This window comes from Rousettus aegyptiacus, unplaced genomic scaffold (genome assembly GCF_014176215.1).
Source record: "Rousettus aegyptiacus isolate mRouAeg1 unplaced genomic scaffold, mRouAeg1.p scaffold_m13_p_8, whole genome shotgun sequence".
Lineage (NCBI taxonomy): Eukaryota > Metazoa > Chordata > Mammalia > Chiroptera > Pteropodidae > Rousettus > Rousettus aegyptiacus.
In genome coordinates, this window is record NW_023416311.1 from 68,103,292 (window position 1) to 68,126,577 (window position 23,286).

The window sequence follows — 23,286 nt, forward strand, 5'->3', positions numbered from 1 at the left end:
ATAATCTTTGTGTACAATATTTCTCAATAACGGACTTTCAGGAAGAGAAATTAATAAAGCTATCCAATTTACAATTGCATAAAACAAATAAAATACCTAGTAATAAATTTAACCAAAGAGGTAAAAGACCTGTACTCAGAAAATTATAAGTCATTGAAGAAACTGAAGAAGATACGACTAAATGGAACCATACACCGTGATCATGAATAGGAAGAATTAACATCGTTAAAATGTCCATTCTACCCCCAAATAATCTATAGATTTAATGCAATTCCTATCAAAATACCAATGGTATTTTTCACAGAACTAGAACAAACAGTCCTCAAATTTATATGGAACCATAAAAAACTCCTAATAGCCATGACAATCTTGAGAAAGAAGAACAAAGTTAGAGGTATCACGTTACTTGATATCGAACTATACAAGGCTGTAGTAATCAAAACAGCATGGTACTGGCATAAAAATAGACACATAGATCAATGGAACAGAATAGAGAGCCCAGAAATAAATCAATGACTCTATGGTCATTTAATCTATGACAAAGATGGCAAGAATATACAAGGGAGTAAAGACAGTCTATTCAATAAATGGTGCTGGGAAAACTGGAAAGATACATCCAAAAAATAAAAAATAAAACTGCACCACCTTCTTACACCATATACAAAAAACTCAAAATGGATTAAAGACTTAAATTTAAGGCTCAAAACTGTAACACTCCTAGAAGGAAACATAGGCAGTAAATTCTCAAACATTGCTCTTAGTAATATTTTTTCTGATATATCTTCTCGAGCAAGGGAAACAAAAGAAAAAAAATGAACAGAATTATATCAAACTAGGAAAGTTTTGCACAAGAAAGGAAACCACTGATAAAACAAAAAGACACCTTACTGAACGGGAGAAAATATTTGACTATGATACATTTGAAGGGGTTAATATCCAAAATTTATAAAGAACTCATACAACTCAGCACTGAAAAAACAATCCAGTTAAAAAATGGGCAGATGACCTGAACAGGCATTTCTCCAAAGAGGAAATAGGGATGATCAATAGACATATGAAAAGATGCTCAACATCACAAATATCAGAGAAATGCAAATTAAAACCACAATGAGATATCATCTCACACCTGTCAGAATGGCTTTCATCAATAAATCAAAAAATAAGTATTGGTGAGGATGTGGAGAAAAGGGAACCTTCATTTACTGTTGGTGGGATTGAAAATTAGTATAGTTGCTATGGAAAACAGTATTGAGGTTCCTTAAAAATTAAAAATAGAACTACCTTATGACCCAGCAATTCTACTTCTGGGTATTTATCTAAAGAAAACCCAAACACTAATTTGAAAAAATATGTGCACCCCTATCTTCACTGCAGCACTATTTACAATAGCCAAGATATGGAAGCAACCTAAGTGCCCATCCACAGATGACTGGGTAAAGAAGCTGTGGTACATATATACAACGTAACATTACTCAGCCATAAAAAAAAAAAAAAATGAAATCTCACCATTTGCAATGACATGGATGAACCTGGAGGGCATTATGCTAAGTGAAGTGAGTCAGACAGAGAAAGATAAATATCAGATTTCACTTACATGTGGAATCTAAGGAACAAAATAAACTAACATTCAAAGCAGAAACAGACTCATAAATATAGAGAACAAATTGGTGATTGCCAGATAGTAGAAAGGTTGGGGGACTGGGTGAAAAAGGTGAAGGGATTAAGAAGTACAAGTTGAGAGAGAGAAAAAATGGCATAGATGATAGAGGCTCTATTCATCCCTCTGGTGACCAAAACAAAGTTGTGATGAAAACGAGGAACAGCAGCAAGGAAAAAATGCCAGGAATCTTGATGAACAAGTCATACAACAAAGGAGAAATTGAAGAAAGTATCCTGCAATAGCAGAAGGTAGGATGAGGTGAGGACACAGGGCTGCCCAGTCTTAGCGGCTGAGGCAACGTCAGATGCCTCATAAATGGGCCGCATCCACAAGTGGATCTTCACGGTAACAGACCTGCTCGCTCTGAGCACCAGTGCCAATTCGTCTGCATGCAGGGGACCCCAGGGACTTACAGGGAGATGTTGTCCAAGTGAAGGCCAAAGCAAGACTCGCCCTGCACAGAAATGCCGGCAGTATCCATTGTTCTCTGTTGAGTTGTCCCCCATAACAGTACACTGAACATAGCACCACCATAGACTAAACGTCATCAAACTGGATAACAGAGGTTACTCCGCCCAGAAGATTTTCTGAAATCCCGCCTCCCCCAACTCGCAGTCCAATCCAAGCCACATCCAGGCATATCCTCAGCAAGACAGGTGCTCCTTGCTGAGGAGAGCCTATACTCACACACTGGAAGCAGCTGGTCTCTGTTTCTGGTTTGGCCTTTTGAGGCAACTATAAGCATAGCATCTGTGAATTGCTTGCTGAATCTTAACAGGTGGTACTGGAGGGGCACAGGCTGGTGCTAAGTTTGGCTTGCAGCTGAACCCATCTCAGGACTGTGCCACTGGACACCTACTTCACAAATCCACACTAATCAGACTGGAAGACTTAGGACCTTTGCTTAGTACATAGAAACAGACCCAGAATGGCAGCCAAAATGGGAAGACAAAGAAGCAGAAACCATATGAGAGAACAGAACAGAGATCCAGATATAATGGAGTCAAGTAATCTAATAGATGCAGAGTTCAAAATACTGGTTATAAAAATGCTCAATGATCTTTTGGGAAGTGTAGAGAACTTCAACAAGTGTAGAGAACTTCAGATAAAAAAACATAAAAATGGAAATGGAAATTATAAAAAGGAACCAATCTGAAATGAAGAACACATTATCTGAGATGAGAAGTATATTAAATGGAATAAACAAAGTGAATTTTAAAAAAAGGATCAAATACCCTAACTAGAGGACAGGAAAGTCAAGGGCACTCAATCACAATGGCAATAAAAATGATGCTAAGGCTATAAAAATAATTTAAGGAGCATATGGAACACTATTAAGTGTCCAAATATCCATCTGATTGGTGTATGTGAAGAAAATCAAGATGCTGAACAGCTGTTTGAAGAAATGATGATGGAAAACTTCCCTAACCTGGTGAAGGAAATGGACATAAAACCCCAGGAAGCTCAGAGAATCCCCCAAATCATGGATCCAAAGAGGCCCACACCAAAACACATCATAATTAAAATGCCAAAGATTAAATACAAAAATAGAATATTAAAAAGCAGCAAGAGAAAAACAGATAATTACTTATAAAGGAAAACCCATGAGACTAGCAGCTGATCTCTCAAAAGAAACTATGCAGAAGGACTTGACAAAAAATATTTGACAGTATGAAGACCCAGGATCTACAACCAAGAATAATTTATCCAGCAAAGCTATCATTTAGAGTTGAAGGACAGATAAAGAGCTTCCCAGACAAAAATGAGCTAAAGGAATTTATCACCACTAAGCCAGTATTACAGGAAATGTTGGAGGGACTTCCTTAAGAATAAAAACACAAAAGACTCACTTCAGATTAAAAGACACACAGAGACTAAAATGAAGGGGAAGGGAAAAGATATTGTGTTGATGGACCTAGAAGGTATTTAAGCCAGATAAAGATAAATACCATATGATTTCACTTATATGTGGAATCTAAGGAATAAAAAGAACAAACTAATCAAAAACAGACTCATAAATATAGTGGACAATTTGGTGATAGACGGAGGGGAGGGGGGTTGGGGAGCTGGGAGAATGGGGTGAAGGGTTAAAGAAGTACCAATTAGTAACTGTGGATGGTCATGGGGATGGGGAACACAGCATAGGGAATGTAGTTACCGTTAATAAGTTGGCTAAGCAGAGGGTCAAGAGAGGGAGCAGTTGGCGGCATCGTTTTACGAACTATATAGATGTCTAATCAATGTACTGTATACTTGAAACTAATTAAAATAAATAAATTTTTAAAAGCACAAATTGGTAGTTTGTACTCATGGGGCTGTAAAGTATAGCATAGGGAATATAGTCAATAATATGATAACTATGTATAGTGCCATGTAGGTACTAGACTAATCAGGGGATGGGGTTACTTCATAAGTTATATAAATGTCTAACCACTATGCTGTAACCTGAAACTAATATAATATTGAATATCAACTATAATTAAAAATAAATATCTTAAAATAAATTTATTTTTAAAAAGTACAAGTTGGTAGTTACAAAATAGTCACAGAGATATAAGGTACAACATAGGAAATATAGTCAATAATACTGTAATAACTATGTACGGTATCACATGGCTACTAGACTAATCAGGGGGGTCACTTCATAAATGTAAATGTCTAATCACTATGCTGTTCAGCTGAAGTTAATATGAAATAATATTGAACGTCAACTTTAATTGAAAAATAAAAATTAAAAAAAATAGAAAAAGAAAACTGCCACTCATAAAAGATTAACCTACATGCACTGACACTTGGTAGGCACTTCTTGCCCTCTCTTCGTCCTCCCTCTTGCATATTGCTTGGGTCACTATAAATAAACCCAAATAGCTCTACCACCTACCGGCTATGTGATCTCAGGCAAGAAGCTTCAGTTCTCTCACCTGTAAAACTGAAAAAAATAATAGTACTTCCTTCAGAAGGTGCTAATAGAATTATATGAAACTATGTACATAAAGTGAGTAGAATAATGCTTGGCATACAGTAAGTGCTTAATAGATATTCACCATTATGGTAATGATGATAATATTCATCTCTGGAACCCGAAAAAAGGTTTCTTGTAGTTTGTGTTGTATTTTAAAAATCCCCTTTAACAAATTATCTAGTAAGAAAACAGACTAAATCATCCTGCTTATTTTCCTCCTGAAATTTAAAAAAAAGCAATAGATTTTTATGCAGTGCTAAACTCTAGCAATATTAGGCATTCTGAAATAATTTTATCATTTCATTACCAAACAAATAAACTGCTTTTCAGATAAGTTACTATTAACAGGGTCATTCCCATGTAAATAAATTGTTTATCAGGTATAACCTAAGGTGTCTCCACAAGATTTACAGCACACTTGGCCCTTTTCTACTGAGGAATGAATCTGGGGCTCCTCTTCTAGTCATTTCTATAGCAGCATGGTTATGGCAAGGGTCTTTCAAATTCACAGAAAGAACCTTAAATGTAACCACACTCTAACTTAAACAGGACTTTCTATTTGAGGTTCTTCCCAATGCATTCTAAGTATTTACTAAACCAGCCAGGCTTATTTCCACAGACCTTAAACCTGAAAGATTTGTATAGCTCTATAAACAGACTAGAATTAAAATTCAATTCACCCACAGGTCTATTCCACTATCTCTTCAGTTCACGGGTGCTCTGTGGAACCAGTCCAATCTAGACTACACAGAACTGATGAACAATCATAAGCAATCTAAGCTTAGCAAGTTGCTGCTATAGTGGACCACAGAATTAAAGATTCTTTTCCAGTCTTTTGCGGCAGCTGAGGCCCAGACAGGTTGTGTGGCTTGCCCAAAGTTTCACAGCTCGTTAGTGGTACAATTAGGGCTGGAACTGGCTTCCCAATGCATGCTGTTTTCACTTTTGGTAAATCATCATTTTTCCATTTTTGCTTCTTGGAAAACCAAGCAAAGTTAAAATAGCTCATTCAAGGTCAGAGGGGCGGTCGAACTGAACTGGCAATGCCAGCCGGCAGATTATAAACTCTTAGAGGGAGAGTCCTCTGCCCCTTACCTACCCCCACCCCTCGCCCCAGGGCTCTGTGTAAATGTTTTTGTTGATTGTCTTCCAACACACAGTTTAGAGGAAGTCTCTCTTCTAGATTAGCACTACGTGTTTAACTTCAGGTTCTAACATAAGCATCTGTTACTGTCAGAGCAGGAACGCCCCCCAGTGCCCTGGCCTGGTGGCAGCCTGCAGAGGTTGGGGGCAGAAAGTCGCCCACTGCTCTAATGCAGTGGTCTTGCAGCCCTAGCGACTGGCAGCTCGCCCATAGCAACTCGTCAGCAACATTTTTCTGGGGTTGGCAACCTGGAGACGGTAAATTGGTATCAGACTGAACTGGAAGCAGAATGGATGGACACAGCTAGAGAGCAGACATAGAAACCTCCTAAAGGCTAAGGACCCCTAGCCAAGCCTATATAAAGAATGCTGCAAGCCTCACCTCCCGCTACAGTCCAAGGGAAGCGTCTATTTGATCCTGGTAACTAAGCGCACTTAGGTGACACTCTGCCCGCCCAAGAGAGAACGCCCCCGAGTTCACAGTGGCAACTGCTGCTTGTGCAGCTTCTCCCTCGGACGAAGCGCCCCTCCCTGCACGACAGACAGTTCTCATGTGCACTTTCCTTCGACTCAAGGCATGAGACCCGTCTTCTTTACACCCACATATTATCTCGCCCAGGAGGCAGGTGGTTTGAACCTCACACTCGGTCTGCCTGCCCAGCGAGCTCGGTCCCGGGAGCTGCACGCACGGGTGGGAGTGGGTCACCCGAATCACGGAGCTGCAAGAACTGAAGTGAGGGCACTAAGGCTTTATATACCGAGCACACCCCACTCTTCGCCAGGGTCTGGAGCTGGCGGTGTTTCGTATCCCGGGAGGAGAGGCAGCTACGCAGCCCCTGGAAGCACGAGGAGGAAAGCTGGGGCACCGTGGCTGGTCCGAAAGCGTGGGAACTCAGGACGCAACAGGAGCCGGGGGGCTGGCCCGACCTCGCACTAGCTGCGCTAACGCCGGGAAAGCGCCGTGCAGAAGCGCAGAAGCGAAGGGCGGCTGGTGGTGGGCGATTGCTATTTTTTGTTTTTAAGCCTGGTGGTTACACCAAACAGTCTGAGGTGCTTCCCTTCTCCTGGAATGGAAGAAGGGAGTTGGGCACCAGGACATCTAGAGACTAGTTGCAAAAAGAAAGGGGTGGGGGGGGGGGGGAACCTTCCCTACAGCGGGGGTGCCTGAGGGGGCCCGGGGACAGCTCTGGGCTCGTGCCTGTGGCCCCTGTGCACCCAGCCCAACTCGCCCCGGCGCCCAGGTGCCCAGCTGGAAAGGGGTGACAGTCACACACACAGACCCCACACTGGGGCGCTCACCTGGCGGGTGCTCGGCCGGCAGCGCGGCGGGTCCATGCTGGCAGCGGGCGGCAACTGAACACCGCAGTGGGGCGGCCGCCCTGCGGCCCAGCACAGGGGGCTCAGGGCTGCCGCACCCCACGCCGCAAGCCTGGCGGCCACGTGAAGGGTCTACTCAATCCGAAGGACTCTGGCTGGGAGCCTGAGCCTCTTTTCGCCTTCACTACCAAGGCAGGTCCTGAGGCCGGCAGGTACCTGGGTCCTAACGCCCCTCCCGCTGTGTGAAGCCCCGACTTTATTAAGGCTCCCAACTCCCTTAGCTACTCTTGGCAGCGCCTCTCTGCCTGCCCCTAGGGAGAATTCAAGTCTTGCTGCAGCTGCTGAACCTGGAGCCTTTCTTGGGGCTCCAAATTTGGGAGCTGAGCTTCCTCCTCACCATGCCCACCCTTTCCCACCACTCTCCTCTCCTTGTGCCTACACCTTCAAGAAAATACTGAAGGATCAGATTTTCCTCATCCCTCAACTCAAATTCATACACACTTTTATTTTGAAGAGATTCTAAAGTCAGGGACATTAGTCACTATAAATATATATAACAAAAATTGTTCTTCCTCAAAGCAAAGGAGGACTTTTGTATTCAAATGAATACATAAGCAACACGTGTGTGTCCATGAATTCTCCCTCGGTCTTAATTGTGTGGACAATTCACCAATGTGAGTCAGATGTGAATAAACCAAAGGTGCTGCTACCCTTTTTGCCCTCCTCCCAATCTGGAATCAAAAGTCTGGCAGATAATATAAAGTTTTCAGGCACTTTCAAAAAGTAATAAATCACAGCTAATTAAATGCCTGAGCTGTAAATAAACCAGGCATCTTGCTCCGGGTTATCACACCTGCCCCATACCTGGCTCCTGCAGGCCAGGTCCTGCAGACTTAGAGAGCATTTGTAAAGCCTTTCCTTTCTCAGCTGCCTACAGAGGCTGAGCCAGTCCAGCCAAAACCAAGATCAACAACTGCAATCTTTACCTGCTGACTTTCTCATCCAGAGAGGCTAATGGTAGAAAAGGAAAACAAGTCATTTTTAGAAATAAAACCTAGCTCTCAGGACATGGAGAGAGACAAAGAGAGACATTATTATTTTTGTGTTACTCATAATCTATAAAAACATAAATAAGGCATGAGAGTAGTATGAATGTAGCCTTTATAGGCTTTTTAAAGAAGCTCAAAATATTTCTCTCATAAGCACACCTCTCTGTGTGCAAAGACTCTTTCTAAGAAGCCCCCCAAATTGTCCTCACCTCCTGGTATTCATGCCTTTGTGGAATCCTCCCCTTGTGTGTTAGGGAACTCCTGACTTGCTTGCTACCCATAAAGTATGACAAAGGTGATGATGGGACGTCACTTCAGTGACTATGTTACAATTTGGCTAGATTCTCTCTTGCCGGCTTTGATAAAGTAAGCAGCCATACTGAGGAGGCCATACGGCAAGGAAATGATGGTGCCGCTGGCCAAGTGCCAGTTTGAAAGGGAGGCCCTGAGTCTAACCAACTGAAAGGAACCATGTCCTGTCAACAACCAGGAGAGTTTCAAAGTGAACCCTTCCTTAGTCAAGTCCTGAGATGAGACTGCAACCCTAGCTAATGCAGAAGCCCCAATAAAGCCAGGCCCAGACTTCTGACCCGCAGAAACTGAGATAAGAAACGTGTGTTGTTTAAGCCACAGAATTTGTGGTAATTTATGTACAATAGAAAAACTCATATACTTCCTCCTGCCACAGATAGAAAAGTGAGACAAAAGGGGATTAGGTAGAAGAGCTAAGGTCATTTAAATCAGCAAGATAATCTATCATTATTTCATAATCACAACCTCTTTAGGTCCTTATAGACAAGGAAAAGCAGAACAGCAAAGACATCAGAAGATCTTTGAGCCCTGGTGGGGACTAAAGCAAACAAAAGTCTCAGGCAAAAAATAACCCAGCAGTTAAATCGAAGGTTTGAAAAATTCAGGGTAAACTGACCCAAGCAAAAAACAAATATTTTCAAAAAAAGGTAAATAACATGAAAGGAAAATTAAAAAAACAAAAAACAAAAAAACAATAACAGAGACAATGAGGAAAGGTAAAGGCACCAAATCCTCTGAATCCCTTTTCTTATTACCTATGAAAGAAAAACAAGAGCCATATTGTTTGCTTTTGTGTAGGGATTGTCCAGAAGAGCTGCTCAAGAAGTACTAGGAGACTATCTGCACTCAGTACATGCCTGTGCAACCAGCAGGTCGTCTACTGTCCCCAAGATTCTGCATGGAAACAGACGCGCCTCAAACTATGAGCCAGAGTTCTGAGAGTTTGCAGATTTTTGCTAGATTTTAGGTGTCTTTGGATGCCTGTTTAAAAGTTTTCTATTCCATTCCTGTTATAACACAGCAAAATGAATCCCAACTCATTGGATATTTATTTCCTGCTATATACTTTGAAGGGGATTATGGAGTGGTATATGATTTTTAAAGAGAGGAAGAGAAAGAGGGAGTAAAGGAGAGAGAAAAAGGAAGAGGAAGGAGAAGGGAAGAAACAGAAGGAAGAAAGAGAAGGAAAGGGAACTGAAGCAAAGGGAAGGAAAGAAGGAAGAGAAGAAAACAGGACAAGGGAAAAGAAACCAAACACACGGAGTTCTCAGTGTAGCTGGGGGGAGGGGCTGGGGAGGTTTAAAAAAATAGTATAACGAAGCCCTGCTCACACTCTCCCTGGCCTACTGGACATCTCTATGTGTGAGTCCATTAACATTTCACAAAAAAATCTGATTCCTAGTGGTTAATGCTAACAACTCTCCAAATTTGAACTATAGCTATCTACTTTCCTCCTCCCTTGCTCTCCATACCAACCAGTCACCACTTCCATTTTAATGTCACTGGCCTGCCCCTCCCTCAGCACCCCAATTGCCAGGAATGAAACAGAACTTGTCTGGGGTCCTGTCATCTCCCCCTGGACCAAGATAGGTGAGCCGGGCATAGCCAACATGGCATGATTTATTTCAGAGGCACTAGGGTTTACCTCACCCCCTGCTCATGCCCATAATGTCTCCCCGACCCAGATTTTACAGAGCTTGAAATTTCCTCAAAGTGTGTTTTTTTTTCCTAATGGGATCAGCATTGTTCTATCCTAAACTTTAAAAGCTGTAAATATTTACATTTTCAGTAACTCTTTGTGCCTCTTAAAAACCTTCATAAGAAAGATTCTGTATTAGACACTCTCTTCTTCCCTGAAGAGCAACTTAACACAGTGCTTACTTAAAAGAGTAGACATTGCTAGGGTGAAAGGCAACAGGCAGCAAAAACTAACTTCATTTCACAGCTTTGCCTACAGCCTCATGTGTCTACCTGTTTGGAATATGAGAGGCAGTAAGGCGGCAACTGTTGGTTGTTGGCTTTCTGGTAGCCCCAGACATGCGGTGGGACTTCTGTTTCAGGTCTGTAACCCAACAAGCAGAGATATGGGGAGGAAGAAGGTAGTTTTCTTATAAGAAATAGAAACCTACCTACTCGGAGCTAGAAAAGCAAGATTTATCTATTGACAACATGGCGTTGGTTCCACTCCTGAGGTTAAACAAATAGGGTGCGCCATTTAGGTTCCTTTGAACATATCACTCATCTTTCTTCTTTGAAGACCAAAGATGTTGATGGTACTTGCATGACTGTCACAGTGTGAAAGACAAAAACAATCAAGTGCTACCAGTATTTGATAATTTCTGAAGAAATTGAGTCCCTGGCTTACCTTCCATGATCATCAATGTCACTGGCAATACATGCATAAAACTTCCATCCTTTTAACATAACATTATCTCAATTTTTCCATCTCTATCACAAACCAAAGGGATGCACGAATGACACATAACTGTCCTGACAACAGATGGACAGACGTTGAGAGGCCACTTGGTGTCACCTGTGGCCTCCCTCACTCTAATCTGTGAGTAGATTCAGGATCCTGGCCCCAATATTTCCTAATCATATTGAAATCTCAGATGGGATCAACCAAAGCTACTCAGAGGAAACCAAACATACCTCCTACGAAATTCTAAACCAGACTTTCTCCAGCCTGGATGCCTGCCCCCAGGATGCCTCAAGACAAAAAGAGAGAGGAATAGAAAGTTCAGAGTAAACCTGCAGTTGTCACAGAGACGAGCACTAGCCCTGTGGCCTGGAGTTACACATTTGCAAAGACTAAATGTGAACTGGGAAGCTCAGCATTATAAATACAATATCTCATAATGATTTGTCAGCAGGAGATCACAAGCATTAATGATGAGAGCCTTGCACTTGTGTCTGAGGAGAAACCATGGTGTCAAGTAGCTGCCACTCATTCCTTTAAGTGTGAGTCAAGCCTCTCCCACTCTTCATTAATACTTATACCACTTCCAACACATCTACCTGGTTAGAGAGGTATTTCAAACAGAGGCAAATTTGTTCAATTACATATTGATTCATCTTCTCTACAAATATTTTTGAGCAGCTACTGTATACCAGAAATGATTTTAGATGTGGAGGATAGATCGTAAACTATGAATCCATATGGTCATGAGGTTTACGTTCTAGTAGAGAGGGAAAAAAAAAGATAGATAAAAAGAAAAAAAAATCAAAAGATCACATAACTGTCAAAGTTTTTGACATAACTCTCAAAAGATCAGGTGAAAAGAATAAAACAAATTACCACAACAGAAAGAGACTGAGGGGGATGCCACTTCAGTTTGGGAGGGCAAGAGAAGGCTTCCTGGGAAAGGACATTTGAGTTCACATATATATTACCACAATGAGTTGGGAACGCAAAGATGTGGGGGGAGAGGATCCTAGGAAGGGGACTAGCACATGCAAAATCCTCAAGGCAGGAACACACTTGGTAAGTTCAAGGAAGAGCTAGGAGGCTACCGTGACCAGGTGTAACAGGAAGGCTTATAGTGGTTTTAAGCAGAGAAGAAACACAAAATGATTTGCTTGTTGAAAAGATCACTGTGGCCACTGTGTGGAGAATCAATTCTGGGGGATTAAGGGTGGAAGCTGGTAGGACAGAATGAGGCTGTTGGAATAATCCAAGTGAGAGACGGCAGTGACTAGGGAGAAAGCAGTGCAGACTGAGAGAAACGGCCAGGATCAGGATGCATGTGTCTTAAATGTAAGGCTGACAGAACTTGAGGGAAGTGGAAATGATGGACTGCATGAGAGAGAAGAAATAATGACAACCCCTAGGCTTTGGGCTTGAGCAGTTGTATGAATGGTGGTGCCATTTACTGAGATGGGAAGGGTGGGGAGGAGCGGGAAAAGAATGGGAAGGAGATCAAGAGCCCTGCTTTGCCCTTGTTCGGTCCAAGTCTCTACAAAACATTCAAGTGAAGATGTCAAGGAGGCAGTTGGATATGTCTAGAGCTCAGTAGAAAGGTAAGGGCTAGAGCCATAAACTTGGGAGTCATCAGTGGGTATATGCTGCTGGAAGCCATGGGACTAACGAGGTTACCTAAGGAGAGTGTAATTGGAAGGAAGAGGGTGAAGAAACACTCTGGGCCTGCCAACTCTCAGAGGTCGCGCAGAGGAGATGCCAGCAAAGAGCCTCAGGAGCCAAGCCCCTTTGTTTCAGGAGAAAAACTTGTCAAAGAGAATGAAACTATTGAACAGTTGTTCTACCAATATGAAGAGCTGGAAAATGGAGGACTCCTGAAAGATTTTACACAAGGAAGTGACATGGAGGTTTGCACATTGTAAAGATAAATCTGGTGGTAGAGAGAAGCATGGGTTGGAGAAGACTGATAGGGACAGAGGCATAATGATAATCCAGAAAGAGCTGAGGAGACCTGAAGTAGAGCGCTAGTGTTAAGAATGGAGAGAAGCAGAAGAAAAGCAGAGAAATTCAGGGATAGACTAGGACTTGGTAACTGATGGGCTGGGACTGAACAACTCTGGGATGCTAGCACCTCTCACATAGACAGGTAATGGTCACGTGAGAGCAAGCAGTGTGGAGTATATCGCTTCTGAGGTGCCCATGGAACACACAGGAAAAGATGTCTAGTATATAAGAGGACACAGGTCTGCAGGCAACGGGAAGTATTTGGGTTGGAACTAAAAGTGTCATCAATATGAAAGGAAACTCTGAGCTGGACAGCTAAAAACCTAGCCTTTCAAGAAAGAGGTGCATAGAGAGGAGGGCACAAAGGCAATTTCAGCAGATGGCCAGAAGGTAAAATGATCTGCCTTCCAGCCAGAGCTTGGTCTCAGCATAACTTCCTCCAGGTCAAAGACCTCAAAACTGTAAACACCTTAAAGCCTTCAAATGGAGAGTTACTCCCTAACATTATTCCAGAAAATGAAAATCAGCTACACACACACACACACACACACACACACACACACACACACACACACACACACACACCTGCCCCCAGCAACACTTTCTGGGGTTGTCAGTTTTTTCCTCCTTTAAAAAATGAGGTGGAAGAAGGAGGGAGTAAATTAAAAAACACTCCGTTTCCCAAATTGATCTAAGAATTAAATTGCATTTTAATCAAATTCTTGCAAGTCTAGCAGGCTTCTTTAAAAAGAGGGCAATACAGATAAATTAAGAAAACTTTGCCCCTTCGATTATGACAACACTCTTTTCTTTTTAGCTCTCTCTGCTCTTCCTCCCAAACTTATTTTTTTTTTCCCTTCCATTATTAGTCATAGTACTCAAGTTGAAAACAAGAATGTCCTGATTAACAAAACCTCTGGGAATGAAGCAATTTTGTAACAGAATAGCCTATGTTTTAAAACCAGCCAACCCACCTTCATAAATCAGGCGCATCAGTGTTAATATGGTTCGTGCAGCCCCACACAACACTGCTGAGACCCTGTACTCTATGTTCAGTTGCCAGGGGCTAACACAAACAAACAAATAAACAAGCATCCTCACATACTTTCCTGTTTGTTTGCAAAGAGTTAAAGGTAAACAATATTGAGCCTCCAAAATAATTCTGCAGTCAATGAGGCAGTCCCCAGCCTCCCTGTCTTACCTGTTCTCTCCTCCCTCCAATCTGGACACCAGGGTGTTGTGCCCTCCTGACCTCTTGCTTCCCTCCTCTAGGGGGAGGAAGGACCATACACTCTACCTGTGTTCACTGATTAGCTTATAGCACTTTGGTGTACATGCATCCTAGTCAAAGGTTACCTCAGCCAGTAATTTGCATTACAGTCATTACTTACTTAATTACTACTTACTTTCTTACTTACTAATTGAATGGGAGAAGGGGGGGAAGGATGGATGCCAGAGATAAAGTGAACAGGTGGACAAGTCCTTGGAGACTTTAACTTACCTCTTCTGAGTCGGCCAGCCGGCATGAGGTGTCCTCCATCGCTCCCACAGTGGCCTGCATTCTCTGTAGCCAGCACTAGTGCCACAGTCTCCTAATGTCGTGTCCATAGCTCCTACAGGACTAAGCTCCTTGAAGACCGAGGCCGTATCCAGTCCTATTTTTGGATTCCTAGACACAAAATAAGCACTCAGTAAATGTTCACTGAAAGAATAAGTGAATGAATTAAATGAAGTTGGGATGCTGGAGTTATTGCCCTTTTAAGTGGCTGGAAAAGACTGAAAGATTGAAAGGAAATACGACCCTTTATCTCCTCAACACCATGATAAGGCCTTTGTTCCCTGGGAGGTGCTAGAAATGTTGACCTAAAAGGTAGTAGAAGCGGAAAAACAAACACTGTCATCACCTGCTTCCCAGAGGTCCAAGAATGTTAGCTCCTGACCATAAGACTCCCAAATGTATATTTGATGTTGGCTGCTGTGCTTGATGCTTCATCTATCATGTCATTGAGACAAAAACATTGATTGGGGTCCACTAAGCTCCGGGCACAGTGTTGGGAACCAAGGGCCAAATGGCCTAGTCCTGAGTTCACCAGCTTTGCAATCTAGTTGAGCTACTATTTAGTGAGCTCCTCAGCCAGAGACTCCCTCACCATCTACCCGTTGATCTAACCACCCAATCAATTCCCTATGTTTCTTAGTTTTCATAAATTTCTGAGAGCCATATATTTGTTTAGAACATATTTGTTAAATGAAGGCTTACTGAAGTTTGGAATCATAGACATTAAAGCTAAAAAGGATTGTGGTCCATGGTCTGTCTGCCCCTCCAGATGGGCTCTCCATCCCTCCTTGCCTGCGTCCTGTGCCCTAAAAGGCTGACCTGTAGGGAATACGGGCTCCTTGCCCTGCCTTCCAGTCAGTTGGTTTCAGCCAACAGGAGGCACCAATACAACATCAGAGCCCAGGCAGTATCTGTGTTCCTCCTAGGCAACACAGAGAGCTTTCCAGGTTCCAGTGTCTGCTGCATCCCTTGCCGGTTATCACCTGCCTAGGGCTGTTACCATCAGCCTGGGGCGATAACAGCTTCTCAGCTCTCACAGCCCAGGGACACTGCTCCATCCCTTGTGGGTTTCCCTTAACACTGCCCACAACTGTCTATACCTGTGTAGGACAAGCCTTCATCTGTTTCCTGAAGGAACTCTGATACAAAACCATCTCTTTCAACCTCCAGCTGTAGAATCATAAATTCCTAAAGGGTCTACTTTCTATCCGTATCCTTCATGGCTATTTGCAGCCACATGGTGATTTTACTATTATGGGCATACAAGGACTGATTTTTTAAAACATGTCCCGTGGTTTGGACAAAATTATGCCAAAACAAAGGTCAGACTGAGATACCAACTAAAATAAGTGTGGAAGGAACCAAGTGACAAATGCTTGGCATTTCAAATTCCAAGGAGTCACAGCTAATAGAATCAAGTTCAAACTTAGCTGTGAGGCTGACAGTTACCTGTTCTAACTCTTTCCTCAAGTCATTCCCCTAATTAGGACAAAGTGCTATTTCAAAGTACCTCCCATCCTTTTTGTTCACAAACCTCCCTCTGCCTCGAATATCTCCCTCCACACTCATTTCTTTATGTTTAATCCCTTCCAATACTATAAGCCCTAGTGCAAGTGTCTTCTCCATAAATAGTCATGCTTTCTATGATTATCCCAATCAGAAAGTAGCTTGCTTTCCCCTAGATACTTGGAGTATTTTGTTTGTACTCATATCACTTACCACTTACTTGTCTTAGAATTATTTGTGTCCACGCATTTTTCTCCCCCCTAAGCCTTGAAGAGTCCTGAGGGCAGGACATTGTCTTATGCTTCTTTGTTGCCCCCAAAGGACCTACTGTAGTGCTTCGAAAATTAAAATTTCGAACTAAATGTTTGTTGACTGACTAAATAAATGAATGAGTGAACAAATTAACCACCAAAATTAGTTTTGCTTGAGATGGTGATATAATTTTTTCTGCATCTCAGAAAACCAAGCAATATTTCACATTTCATCCAGAAATAGCGGATTCGTAAAAGCAAATGGCACTATATTTGAGGAGAAATATTTTCAGATTGTTTCCATATGTGTTTCTATATATAACAGTTTATGCAATATTTTAAATCAAATTCAACACCATGTGGCCATGTATCTTCTGGATGCTCAGAACGATGATTTAGGTCAGAGCTTAAAACAATAACAAAATTTTTCTTAAAAGAGATTTGTTCATTTATCCTTCAGTTCTGCTCATTCTCTAGATGTTTCCTTTCCAGGCTTGGCTCTGATGTCACTTTCTGTCTCTGACCTGCTCTGACTTCCCCAGGCAGAACTGCTCTCTCTCACGAGTTCTTACTGCCCTTTGTACAGACCTTTCTTGGGGCTTTTATCTCACTGCTCTATGTTATTTACATGTTCATCTCCCAGAGAGGCTGGGAGCTAGTCAAGAGCAGGGACCCAGTCTTGATGACCTACCCCTATCTTCCCAACACTGAGCACAGGACCTGACACAGAGTGCTCAACAAATGTGCTCTCAGTTGAATCGGCCTAATGCCAAATGTGCATTTTGGTTTCAAAACCCCAGCCCATGTTTTCTTTGGTCTAAAATCCTGTGACATTTACGAATTCATCAGATGGAGGAAAACACATACACACCTGGTCTTTGGGAGTGGTATCCAGATTTCCTATCTACAGCCACCTATTGAACTGGATCCCAGTCTAGGTATCATGGATCACTTCCACAGTAACTATTTTGCTTTGCAGTACAGGATAGCACCTCAACACCAATTCAGGAACATATATCCTTATAGCTAAAATAGGGAAGTTGCAACAAGGCCATGTTTCAAGTTGGAGAATAAAGGGAGGAAGGAAAACCAGAATGGATTGTGTTTACTCTGTGCTCAGCCCCTTTCATACCTTATCACTTTAAATCCTCACAAATCTCAGGGTCAGCTCACTTCTATTAGCCCCGTGTTGTATCAGGATATCTCCGAGAATCAATGGAACCATTCTTTTTAGATGCTGGAGGTAGCTTTGTTGGAGTGAGTTCCAGGATGGAAACGGGAGTCAGGTTCATGTCTAACATCACCTCAAACCACTGGTCCACAAACTCACTGCCTTGAGACACACTGACTTTTCCACTACCTGAAGCACCCCCAGATGTGTCTTACATTGGGGTGTTTGCACATGCAGCTCCCTCTGCCATGCTGATCTTGTCCCCCACTCTCTTCGCCTGGCTAATTCCTGCCAATCCTCTAGGATAGTGATCCTCAAAGTATGGTCTCCAAACCAGGGGTCTCAGCATCACCCAGGAACTTATTCGAAAAGCAAATTCTGAGGACCCAACTCAAACCCACTAAATCAGAAACTTTAGGGTGGAAGCCAGAAACCTATTTTCAAAACAAACTCTCCAGGTGATTCTGATAGACATCGAAATTTGAGAAAGCTTTATTTGAACTGTCACCTTCTTAGAAAGACCTTCCTTGATCCCTGCTCCCCAATCTGTATTATATCCTCACAATTATTCTTTCTCATAACAGCTATTCATTTATTACAATCTGCAAATGTTGTAACTGTTGCTGTGTTTGTTTAAAATCTTTTTCACCACACTCTGAGTTCTGTGATGGCAAGGAATGTCTATCCAAAGCCTTACGCCATGTTTGCCACACAGTAGATACTCACTCAATGCTTATTTCCTGGTCAGTTTTTCCTAACCATGCCCTGCTTGGGAGTCAACCCGGCTGTGAGGCACTAGAGGACTTCTTGAGCCCACTATGTGGACTTTTGCCTCCAGCATGGAAGACACAGCATAAATGATAGCCAAGCCTCATTTATTCACTATCCAGGGTGAAGACCACCCAGGAGCCCCTATATCTCGGCCTCTCTTTCCTTTTCATTACTGAGAAACATGTATAAATGGAGGAGGGATGGGTATAATCAGGAGACTTAGGCAATTAGTTGTTTATCAATAGCTTAGGTAAATAACTTCACGAAGGAGGAAATCAAAATTCTTAGCTATATGATATTTTCAGATTCTCAGTGGATTGTAGCCACTCTTGCTTTTCACTTGGAACCACTCTGAAGCCAGCACAGCTGCCTTGCTATCTCTGTGGACTTAGTGGCTTATTCTTCTCTTTCAGGCCTCATGTGTAATCAAGGTTTACTTTCCACCTAGGCTTGGTCAGATCGGTAAGATTTTTGGATTTCAATTTCCTCAGAAAAATGATTTTTTAATATATTTTTCTCCTGATGGTGTTGAGATCCCTCTCAACACCAGTGTCACTCAATGCTTTTCCTAGCTGCGTATTCACATCACACGGGGACACCCGAGACAAAACCCAGAGGACTGTGGGTAGCTGGCAAATGGAGGCCATGACAGGGGTTGAAGGATGAGAGAAGAGATTGAGGCCTTGTCCTGGGGATTCTGGCTCAGGGTAAAGTGTACTATGCACCCTAAACCATACCTCAATGTGCCCCCCATCAGAGACAAAATCAGGTTCACATAAACCTCTAAAGACAGACTGAAGGCAGAAACAATCCTGGTAGAGCCAGCCCCATCCCCAAACCAGCTCTGCCTTGAGAGCACACTGAGGATCAGGGTAGCCATGTCTCCATGTTCCTCAGCAATTCTCTCCCAACACCTGCTCACGAAGACAATTCCTCTCCCTACACACGTCCCTGAGCCCTGGGATTCAGCTGCCCCTCTCCCCCACATCTCAATCAGCATGGTTATAACTGACCAGTCGGCATTCAGATTTCCAACCTTTACGGCCTGTCACAAAGAAAACTCAGAGAGGTAAAACCACCTGGCTGGGCTAAGACTTAAAAGCAGACCTTCTGTGAGGCTCTCCAACCCCCACTCTGAGTGGGGAAGGTGAGAGAGCCCCTACCATATGTTTGATGCCACGTATATGCTTTGTTTTGCTAATCCCATTCAATCCCCACCATGACTCTATGTGACAGGCTCAGTATCTCCCTTTTACAGATGTGGAATTTGAGGCTTAGAGAGTTTCAGAACCTTCTCAAAATCACAAAGCTAATTAGGAAGTTTGTGAACACCTGACTCTGACTACAACTTTCTTGCACTTGTTCCAAACAACTCTCCAATGAGCCTTGGGAAATGGATTTTTAAATGACACCAACATCCCATGTGGAACCTAGATCTCTTCCTTTTATATCCTGAGCCCATGGACTTGCCACCCTACCTTTATTTCCTGCAGCCTCATGTTATTTCTGCGGTTTTTGGCTGATGGAAATGGCTCGCATATCATTTGTACCTCCTTGCGCTTGGCCCTCACCTCCACCCCAGCACCCAGTAGAAAACAAATGATATAATTGACGATGGAAAGCATTTGAGACAGGCTGATTAAACTGACACAGGCTTTCAGAATTAAGTCTACGGAGAGCTGTTGCAGATGGAATTCTAAAGGTCTGGTCCTAAGCTGTTACACGTGAAGACAGACTCTTCCTCCCCTAAGCCATTCCTACACGTGTGGGGCTTTTAGGGGTGAGATACCGGGACAGCTTCGGAGGTGTTCCCTCTGGCTTCCCACACTGTATTTCTGTACTATTTTTACCTAAATTGACTGAGAAAAGTGACGCAGAAGAAGAAAGCAACACCAGGTCAAGCATATAAACTACCGTACAATTCAATAAAACATAGATCTGATTTTGCCTGTGCTACAGAAAACCTTTGTTTCAAAAACAAAACAAAACAAACAAGACACCCAAAGTAAATGTAGTGAAAGCTCACTGATACCCATTTCTAAATATCCTGGAAGATTTCAGGTAACAGGAGCTGGCGCTGTGCCACTTCTCAGGGTGTAGCTGTCCTTGTGCTCCTCGGTTTTTAAATCCTCAGATTGTTGGTTTACTAACTAGGAAGGCCTGAGGCCTCTCTTATCTGCCCCTGCATCAGAATCCTGAATAACAAACATCTTCTCAACTGAATATAAGGAAGTTGAGATTTCTTTGGGGTCAGAGGCTGAAAAACATTGCTGAAAGCTGGCCACAGGAGGCCCTACTGAAATAGTGGTGAGTCTGTGAGGACCCAGGCAGGGCGTTCATTTCTCGGTGGGAAGACCCGTGTTAGGGACACTGAGTCTGGATTTGAGGCCGTGGGAGGTAACGGAAGGAGACTGCTTGTACCGCTGAACACAGACCTAGGCCTGCTGCACGGCAAGGAGCTAGGGCGAAGCCCACTGTGTCCTCTTGGTGGACACATGCCTTTCTCTCCTCCATCCTAGGCAAACCCCCAAAGGCTGCTTCTGCACGTGGGGACAAAACTACCTTTGCTCCAGTGTCCCCTACTTGCTTCTGCCATTCTTGCCAGACCCATATCTGCTCCTGGACTTGCCCTGCCTCTGAGGGGCAGGAGGAGCAGGGCCTCACTGGGGCTCACGCAGTGGAGCTGGAACCAAGCTCCTGGTACCAGAGCCCAGTTTCATGCCCAGACAGCGACCGGGGCTCTGTGCCAAGGCCGTCGTGCGGCCTCATTGCTCCCTGCCCTCCCTCCAGGGCCCATGCCAGAAAGAAACAGCCTGTCACCAGAAAGGAGCGGATAACCAAATGCCTCGAGCTCTGACTTCTCAGGCAGCCATGCCCTGTGGGAGTATGTCCCCATTCACCCTCTTCGCGGGTCAGTTCAGAGGTTCAAAAGAGGAGCAGGCAGGTGGCAAGATCAAGATAGACACCAGTCCTGTAGGGACCATGGCTTCAATTTTAAAATGTTGTTTTCCGGGCTCAGGCACAAATTCACTTGTCATCACTCGGGTCTTAACAGAGGAAAAAATACAATGGAAAATTAGATCCTGTGTTACAATGTCATGGATATAAATAAAATGAAAGGCAAGCTTGACGTCAGTAACGAGGATTCTCACATTCCACTTCACTTCCTCATCATCAAATATGCGGCTCAATTTACCCCCTCGGGTGGTGGGAACCAGTTAGTGTACACAGGTGGGGGCTCTGACGCTGTGGGACCATGCTTCTTTCTCCCTCGAGACTCCGCAGGAGCCCTGAGTGAACAGTCCCACCGGGTGGGCTTCACTCCCTGTGCTGGGTGTTTTCTGGGTATGCAGTGGCATTCTGAGCCGATGTCACAATTCTTTCTACTCATGCCCTCAGCTTCCCACAGTCTATATTCTTCCACTCAAATGTCCCTTCTCAGGGCAGCCAGCTTGTCACTTTACCAGACTTCCTGGGAGTAAGTTGAGGGGACATTTCTCTTCCTGGAGAACAAAAAGGAGAATACAGAAGGGGAGGGCTGAGTGCCCCCTTGCAAGGCACAGGGCTCGTACAGTGGTGGGCCCCATTGCTCCCTTAACAGATGTGCTGCTGAACAGTGGTGTGCAAATCAGCCTAGGGATGTTGATTCCTATTTTAGGCATACTCTGGAATACGATGTTCTACAGGTATCCCATGGTAAACAATCTTGTACTACAAACTCGCCCGCTCCCCAGCCAAGTTCTGTTTATCAATCTAGTTATTCCTCTATTAGGTTTTTCTCAAAGTGCTATACATCCCTGTACCCCAAAGCAAAAAATAGACATGGTCTGGTGCACAATCTAACATGCCTTTATCATCAAAAGGCAACTGACTTCAGGCACACTGAGGAATGTTGACAACCAGTGCCACACTTGTGAATAACCAATAACTGTTTATGTACTGGTGTCTGCCATCATCTGGTTTTATGTCTTGACTCTTAGGGGTGTCACTGCATCTAGGATAGCTATGGAGTCTCTGCCCAGTGCACATGCAGTGAGCCAAATACTCAGATGTTAACTGTTCTGAAATCACTACATTCGACAAGCATTTGCAGAACTCTCCTCTGTGCTGGGAACTGTCCTGGTGCCGTGCATACTGAGATGAGTATGACTCACCTCCAGCCATCTCTAGTTTGATCTATGAAGATTAATGGCAGCAGAGCATAGGGAAAAGAGAGTGGCCTTTGGTGTCCAATAGATAAATTTAAAATGTACTTCCACCACTTCCTGCCGGCTTGAACCTCAGGAGTTCACAAGCATTGCGTGAAGTAGCCCAAGGAAGGTGCCACACACAGTGCCTGGCGGCTAGTAGGCATTCTGCAGCGTCCCCACTCTCCAGTGCTGCCTCTGCTGCCTAGAAGGAAAATATGAAACAGAAAAGAACATTGCTGTTGCATATGCACACAAGATAGTGCTCATTCTCTCACCCCTTGTGTATACACATACACGCACACACATGCGCACACTTTAATCTGGCTTTAGGTAGGTGTGATTATTCCAGGCCACAAATTACAGTGGTACTTTTAGAACTAGGTTTCTAACTCTGCTCCACTCAAGAAGTAGATTGGATTGATAATGGACTGAAATGGCATTTGGTCATTCTCTTCTCCACGTGTGCTCTGGGGCTAGACTTAGATGCACCTAAACTTCAGGCACTTTCTCATTTTGTGTCCCATTATGGCTGCTGAGGATGGCTCTGTGGACTAAATTCTGGGAGACTTATTTTCTGAGATGTGTTTCTGAGACCTTGGAAGGTTTTTTCCTTTTACCATAAGAATCTCATGAGGGAATGTTTTTCTTCAAACATTGTGGCACAACTGGCCCAGGGCAGAATTGTAAAGTGTAAGAGTTGGTATCCTCCCATCATCTTTCCTGCTTCTTCTCCCCAGCCTAAGCATTCGGCATCCAAATGCCACATCTGGCTTCTAGAACCTTTGATGACAGTCTCTGTTTTGACACTGTCCAAGCTATCATCTTCCTTATATCTCAAAATTTACTCTTCCTAAAACCCTTGCCTCCTAGATCTTCTATCTGCTAGATGGATACAGGTTAACCATGAGGTGAAATGGAAATGCTAAGCAGGCAGTGTAAAGATTTTTTTTTCTTGGCAGTTTTAGCCTTGGTG

General features: G+C 43.4%; 1 protein-coding gene across 5 annotated transcripts in view; it reads right to left on the bottom strand.

Moving 5' to 3' along the window:
* PDE8B (phosphodiesterase 8B) overlaps positions 1-23,286 on the bottom strand; it is a 289,225-nt gene that overhangs the window by 199,563 nt on the left and 66,376 nt on the right. For 2 of the 5 annotated variants that reach the window (XM_016127754.2, XM_016127755.2), the window contains exon 3: positions 14,368-22,515. In XM_016127754.2, coding sequence (XP_015983240.1) covers positions 14,368-14,427 — 60 coding nt within the window. In that variant the 5' untranslated portion in view covers positions 14,428-22,515. Of the gene's footprint in view, positions 1-7,064; positions 7,432-14,367; positions 22,516-23,286 lie in introns of those variants that run through there. The other 3 variants (XM_016127759.2, XM_016127760.2, XM_016127762.2) reach the window with 3 other exon arrangements.